We start from the raw sequence: 7,692 nt of genomic DNA, 5'->3' as shown, positions 1-7,692 counted from the left end.
CTCTTTCAGACTCCTCCAGTCCCCTTTCTTTCCTTCCTTCGTCCTCGTATCCTTGGACTCCTCTCCAGGTTTCGTTCTTCATGGGGTCATCTGCTCTTTCTTGTGTTTTCCACTCTTGGTTTTCCGTCTTTGTAGTAGATTACTTGGCTCCTCTGGTGTTCTTCTCTTTCTGTATCACAGTTCCCCTTTTGGTGGTGGGGTGTTTCATCTCCTCTCCTGGACGGTTCTCCATAGTAGTCATCCGAATATTTCCCTCCGGTCTCTCTGTGCCTCTCAACGGGCCGGTCCATGCTCTCTGGCCTCCTGTCCTGGTACCTTCTGCTCGAGATCAGCGGGGAGCAGGCTTCTTCTTCACTCTGCTTCTTTCTTTCTGATACTCCCAATCCAGGGCCTTTCTTGTCCCCTTTGAGGATTCTTTCTTGTCATCACCTTAGCAAGTATTGATTAGACAGCGATTTATTAGAAACCTAATAAACCGTTGGAACACGCATGTATATATACATATTCAATATATATAATATTCGAATATTAATATTAATAAACAAACAAACTTTGAATATGATTTTTGGACAAAAGTCAAAGCCCTAGTTTCCATATCAATTGCCACATTGTAGGCTATGAGCAGGGTGAAGGTGTACCTCTCTCTTTTCTTCCTTCTTTCGAGTTAGTCCTTTTTCTGCTTCTTCCTTGCGTTCACACGTTTGATCGCAGCCCTTTTGCTCTCTTGTAGGGTGTAGTTCCAGGCGTCTGTGGTTAGGTTGGTGTCGACCTTCACCCCCGCAGCCCATACTCCCCTATACTTCCCATTCTCTTCTATACTTCTAGCCCAGACTCTTTGTTCTCTAGAGGACAGCGGTTTGCTTTCTTGGGCGTTTTCTGCCAAGTGCATGGCTAGCTTAGCTCTCAGTGGGCCGGGGTGTCTGGTTTGGGTCTCGCCTTCCCTAGACCCACAGGTCGAGTGTGTCCATTACGTCCAGAAGCACACGTACTCTGGCAAGTGCCCCTGACTGCAGCCCGCAGATCGAGGAGGAGCTAAATGTGGGCGGGTCTAAACGTTTAACCCATGGTTTTACCCTCTCGGGCGCCATCTGGTGGCGGAGATCCGGCAGCACATTCTCAAACATCAATACAGCACAGCACAGCACAATGACTTACCGGTAATATGGAAAAAGGTTCATGCATTTGTCATTTCAAATGTCTTTTTTATTGTAGACACATATTATTTCGTACACTCAATTATATTAGCTAAGTCAAATAAACCAAAGAGAGAAGACTTTGCATCATTGATTTTTATTTTCACCCCAGGCAAAGAATTTTGATCTGTAAAGAAGAAAAAAGTAGTATCAAGGTATTTTTCTGGCCCATAGCAAGCAACCCTGTTCCCGGTTTCCAGGTCCGTCAATTTCCCAGCGTCTAGAAAGGAAACAGATTGCGGTTCTTATAGGCACAATAACAATGCAAGATGTGAAACAGATAATTGAAATAAGTGGATGGATTACGCTTTAGTCTAGCAATAGTTGACTACAAGACTAATTAATCACATGACCTCTCACCTGTAGCCCTCCTTGCACTCGTCGCCGTTTTCTGTCCTGCAATCGGTCTTCCTCAGACCTTAGTGATTTTATGACAACATACAGTAACTATGAAAACATTCCATTGGTCTGTTGGCAGTGCGTAAAACTGTTTTTTTTGTCATTTGATTCAAAAGTGTGATATTCAGGGCTCTTACGGCATGGGGAAGTTCTGCAGGAGAGCGAGACACCACCATCTCCTAATTTGCAGCATGTTTTCCTTTGAAGAAGGAAATGCAGGAAGATGTTAATATGTTGTAAAAATAAATAACACCTTGGACACTAAGCATAATGTGTCACGATTTACACATACCTCTCTGAAATCACAATTGGCCCCCATTACAATGTACAGAGTGTACTGAAACTCAAGAGGTACTGGTTAATATAATGTCAGGCGTGTTCCCAAGGATAATTTTTTTTCAATACAAATGAATGTGGTTTTAATGTAGCAAGCAAACATTTTTACAGACAACAGCAATGCTATAACATCCTGATTAGGTCTTACCATCAAAACAAACACGCCACAGTTGTTGGAGCACCCTTGCTTTGTTAGGCCCTGAGGTGTGAACAATGTATTTTAATAAAAGTATGGCAAGAAAATAGTAAAAAGTTAGCAAATGCTATTATGTAATGTCTTACCTGGACATCATTCACACCAAGCTCTCTCCAGGGGCCAGAAGAGAGGCTGTGAGCAACGTGTCTGTCAAATAATAAGCAAAGTAAATAAAAGTAACTCAACTTCAATTAACTTTTGTTTGAAAAGTATGCATAAACGCTTGGAACAAAGCCTGAACTGAATAAGGAAGAGGTTGGAACTTCAAATAAAAAAGTTTTCATAACGGGCTTAAAAAGAACTGCCTGTCTCAAAAAAGATAAATAGTTCTGTTTCCATCTGTTTAAGGAATCAAAATACTGTAGTTGGAATATGGAATGGAATATTTTAGATCAAATAAAAACAGAACCATCGATTAAAACAAACAAAAGGACAAGTGGTTTAAAACAGAACTACCACTGTCCAGAAAGGATTATGCGAGGTGCCCTAAAAACCTGAATAGACTGGTTCTACTCTCATCTCTCCAACCGCTGCCCCAGAGGGAATCTAGGAAGAAAATCTCCCTAGCCTGTGGCCTCAGTATCTGTTAAATATTCAAATTCAAATATAACCAGTTGCAGTGAGTTGTGTAATGTTCCTGGAATCCCAACAGAGCTGACATGCATTTAATTATTATCGAAAAAAACATTCAAATCAGCAATGAGCGACTTGTTGTGTAAAGAAAAGAAAGGAAGAAAATATAAAAGGTATTTACACAGAGTGTCCAATGTCCAGGTACGGACACTGGGAGAATAATCCACTGTAGACTGGCTGCATTATCCTGTAAAAAGACAACAATAGCTGAATATTAAATGCTCAAACTTCACTCAATAAAGCAAAACTTTTAAACAAATTACCGGAAGGTGATCCATGGCGTTCCTCGATGATGGTGGGAACCAAGTGGAAATGACATAGCTGTCTGCAGCAAACAGGTTCTCTACTCTCTATAACAGAGAAAGTTTGCTAAATCTCTTACTGTCAAAATATATTGACTATTGAACTAAACTATCCAATAATTTTGAATGAAATATTTCACAGGAGCTACACTACCTTCTCAATCATTTTGAGACAAGAGTTCAGGATCTAGTAGAACACATAAACACAAATTATTGGACGATTTTGAAAAATATTACATAAACCATATCAGCACAGCACATTCTCTATGCCTACCGTTCCCTCCATATCCCGCTGCAAACCCAGAGTCCAAAAGTCAAAGCGGGTCAGGATGATGTTATTCACCATTGCAAGGTGCTTAGTGTGACTTTTGGTCTCATCCAAGACATGAGACAGCTACTGGAAGAAAAGTCTTTATACATGTATGATTATATGAGTGACATTCATATATAACCACAGTGGCACAATGGTTAACTTTACCAGTTGTTCCTGGCTGTCTTTGAGTTTCTGTCCCCAGCATGCTCTGTGGGCTGAAAACTTGTGGAGACTAGGGAAGTCTCCATGAGGTCTCTGCTCACTGCCATCATTTACTAGTGTAGAAAGCAACCGAAAAATGAAATTAAGTGTGAAATTTCTCATTTGAATGAGGTGCAAAATAGAGCCATGACTCACACTCTTGAGACTCCTCTTGATTTTTCCCTGATGACCCAGTTGACATCACGGTTGATTGGGAGTGAGCTATAGGAAAAACATGCAACAAACTTCATTGTCTAAATTAGATGAAGACGACAAATGTGCATAAATATTAAATCCCATACCTACTACCAAGACTACCATTCCATGGCTGTCACACTGCATTTCAACTTCTGACTCATACTCTTGAGAGTCTTCTTGTTCGTTCCCATATGACCCAATTGACATCGCAGCTGATGGGGAGTGAGCTATAGGAAAAATAGCAACAAACTTTATTGTCTGAAGTAGATGAAGACGACAAATGTGCATAATTAAGACAACCCTTCCATAGCTGTCAAACTGCAATGAAACATCTGGAGGAATATCTTGCTGTACTGATTTTTGATTTTTTGGTTCCTTGCCATGTTGTAATGGTGGAGAATGTTTCTTTGTAGAAAAATGTGTGTTGATGGGGTTGTCTGATTTAAAAAGTAGTTGTTTATTCTCATCCCTGAAAACAGCTGCTCCGCACACTGGCTGTTAATAAGACCAGCAAGTTCAGGCACAAGCTCCAGCTTTCTTAGAACCTCACACTGGTCTTTGCTGTTCCCCTGGTGGAACACATCGTTCAAAGCAAAATGCTGTGAGGATCCAGTGAGAGGGTGACCATCTTTGTCAGCTGGCTTTTTTTGAAATTTCAGCCAAGGCAAGTTGACATGGACCTTTCCCTCTGAGGCCTGCTTCACGTTCTCTGAGGTGGGATCCAGTAACCTTCCCTGAAAAGGGGCAAATATTCCTGGCTGCCTGCGGTTGGCATGCAGTGCCAGACCCCTGGCATAATCATACACAGCCACATTGGGGAGGTGTTTCCAGGACAGCAAGAGATCCACAAAGTCACGTGGACTCTCTGCTCTAAGGTTGAATTTTACTGAAAACACAACCCCACATGGGCAAGTGATAACTGCCCTGCCACCTGTGAAACAGAAAAAAACAGTAATAACTGACATTAGGAGCATGTATAGCTAACCTACTACATAATGATCATTTCTTTAACACAACAATGTATAACAAAGTGAAATTATCTTCAACATTCCATATCATTTCACTTACCAGAAGCACCCCACACTTTCTCAAACACCTTGTTGTAGGTGACTCTATTAGACATTTTGTCAGACAGTCTCATAACCATGTCTATCTTGGACCCCTTATCATCAACACCACACTGTTTGCACAGTGCCCTGACCTCCTGTACCAGTTGTGAAAATGCAATGAAGTTGATATTGTTAATATAGCATAAACATATTTTTTGTTAGCATAAAGAAGTGGATTTGGCATATTTCATCAACTCATTCACCTTCAAGTTCACAAGCTCATCTGTGAGCCGCTCCTCATTCATTTTTTCGTCATCATTAAAGTTATCATCTCCATCTGCTTTGGGGCTTTGCAATTTTTCAAATTCTGTGTTCAACACAGAATTTGACCTCCGGGTGTGTGGGCCAATCCAGGGGGCCCAGTGATGATAGCTCGGGGGCACAACAAAAGGGTTCTTCCGTCCATCTTTGTGAACAAATGTGATGAGTATTAACTATTATTATCACAACATTAAACACATTTTATTATACTTTACTCTCTCTCCAACTGTTCTTTAGCTGTTCTGTCTTTTGACAAGACTTACATGGAATTAATCCCAGACTGAGCATTTCTGTGGCCACAGTGTTCCAGAAATGGTCCATGTCAACATTACCATCATAGCCTTCAGGTGGGCTTGGGATGTCACTCACTGTTAAAACAATAGTTTGTTATTTATTGCTCAATCACTAAAAAAACACTTTGAACACGGCATTTGATGCAGCGTTATTCAAGGGCATGGGTAATATGATCTTACACAATTCAGAGACAGATGAGGTGCTATACAAACAATGAAGCTAAAATATGTGAAATAATAGCATAACTCACCTGGCATATTGAAAACGCCTTTTCTGTGGAGGTCCATAACAACAACTGCTGGGTTGTTTCCACATGACACACAACTGTACGTGTACTCATGGTCGGTTAGGGCCTCAAAGTGGAGGTATGCCTGCAGAACTCTTTCCATGTTTGGAAAGGACACCTTTTCTGTTGTCTCTATAATTTCTATCACTTTACTGATAGCTGTATGGGTCTGGAAAATTATGAATAACAGGAGTGTTCCAATGTTATAACATTTCAAAATAAAACTAATGTATTTTGTAAGAGTTGCATCTTCAATCGTCATTTATTGTACAGAAATTATCTGTAATGAATATATTTTAATAAAAGAGGAACAGGCAAGGATATCTTATTATTAGTGTGCTTGCGGTAGCAAAGCATATCTAAGTCCTGACCCGTTGACATTATTATTCTCCCCACATTTTTTCATGTGTCTGTGTGTGTATGTATGGGTGTGTATGTAGAGAGAGAGAGAGAGCGACACAGACAGACAGACAGACAGACAGACAGAGGGAGAGAGACAGACAGGCAGAGGGAGAGAGACAGACAGGCAGAGAGAGATAGAGTACCTGTAGTGCATTCCTGACCATCAGGCACAAGTGCAGAGACAGGATGATGTGGTCATCAAAGTTGTGGATACCCTCCTCCCACTCCTGGTATCTGTAAATCATGCCGCAGTTCAGGCATGATTTCCTGTATGTTGATATTCCTAAAAACACAGTCATACAACCAAAGATCATGATTATTGCTTGTATGTCATTTGAGATTAGTAGAAACATTTTTTTCTGTTTCTCACGTACATATAAATTATGTCACCCATTAACTGATAAGAACACAATAGAAAGACCTGTGATGGTACCAACCTTCAACTACACCTGTGCTTGTCAGGATCTTGCCTTTCGCTGTTATCAGATGTTCAAAGAGTGTGTATTCACATTCTACACACTTTTTTTCTCTTGGGATAAGGTGCTTAGGAAAGCTGTCGTCTCTTCTCCCCTCTCTCGACTGCTCTATGAGAGCCTGGGGTATATTTGCCGGGATCTTTTTGTTGTTGAGGAGGTATTTAAGCATCCTTGCAATTTCTCTGTCATCTGGTGGATAACTGTCCTCTTTAGAGTCGCTGTCGTATTGGACTGTGCTGATCTCTGTAAGATTAAGTGTTTCTTCCTCTGTGCTCTTCACCTTCCTAAAAAGCTCCCTCTTTGTTACAAACAGATGCCATTTAGCAACAGCTTTATGGATACAGGATTGTCTCGCTTTAGAGCAGGGACAATGCCAGGTGTTTTGCTTTGCATCATATGCCACAATAACTCTTCCCAACCTGCTGTAGTATGTAACCTTTTTTTCATAAACGGATACATGAAATTTAGATGGTGGACCACCTACAGTCAGGTACACAGACAGAGGCACACCCTCAGCATCAGCATTTTTTTGGCAATGCAAGAGGCCGGCCTTACGCTCCTCACCAAACCACTTGTTTTCCACCATTCTTTCCAAGGCCTCACCTGGTAGTGTCACGGTTTGACCGTCAGTGCATGGGCAATACAATAATGATTGGATGTGGTGGCACTCGAAAGGCAACATCCCGCTCCTTTGAGCAAAGTCAGCATTCAAACGACACTGGTTGACCTCACAGATGATCTTCTGTGCTGGCCCCCAAATATTCTTGATGTATGGGTGTTGCAGGACCACAAAAAGGTTTTTCCACTGCAAACACACCATGTGTACCATCGATACACTGACAGGCCAAAAATCTGTCCTTCGTTATCGTCTCAAGGAGGTTGGTGTGTTTTCTCCTGCAGTGCGTTTTGAAGTTCCTTTTGTTTAACATCAACTTGCAGTGAGGACAACAGAATTTATTTTTGCTCACTTGCTTTAGTGGCCGTTGAACTTTCTCCATGAGCCAATGTGTGCTGATTGGGGGCCACAGGGAGCTGAGGGAGCTGAGCGGGGGCCACAGGCAGGGCCGGATTAACAATTTTCTGTGCCCTGGGC

At 41.5% G+C, this 7,692-nt stretch overlaps 2 protein-coding genes across 2 annotated transcripts; both read right to left on the bottom strand.

Moving 5' to 3' along the window:
• Positions 1-4,061: 4,061 nt before the first annotated feature.
• LOC115544264 (HMG domain-containing protein 3-like) lies at positions 4,062-4,750 on the bottom strand. The gene has a single exon (XM_030357127.1). The coding sequence runs from the start codon at positions 4,743-4,745 to the stop codon at positions 4,062-4,064; it is 684 nt and encodes a 227-aa protein (XP_030212987.1). The 5' UTR covers positions 4,746-4,750.
• A 288-nt stretch (positions 4,751-5,038) lies between these two features.
• On the bottom strand, positions 5,039-6,561 carry LOC115544263 (uncharacterized). Its single transcript, XM_030357126.1, has 4 exons — positions 6,267-6,561; positions 5,686-5,890; positions 5,405-5,509; positions 5,039-5,286 (listed from the first exon to the last, which is right to left on the bottom strand). Exons 1-4 carry the CDS (start codon positions 6,474-6,476, stop codon positions 5,039-5,041), a joined length of 768 nt encoding a protein of 255 aa, XP_030212986.1. The 5' UTR covers positions 6,477-6,561.
• Between the last annotated feature and the right edge of the window lie 1,131 nt (positions 6,562-7,692).

Source organism: Gadus morhua, chromosome 5 (genome assembly GCF_902167405.1).
Source record: "Gadus morhua chromosome 5, gadMor3.0, whole genome shotgun sequence".
Taxonomy (NCBI): Eukaryota; Metazoa; Chordata; class Actinopteri; order Gadiformes; family Gadidae; genus Gadus; species Gadus morhua.
This window is presented reverse-complemented; position numbering and strand designations above follow the sequence as displayed.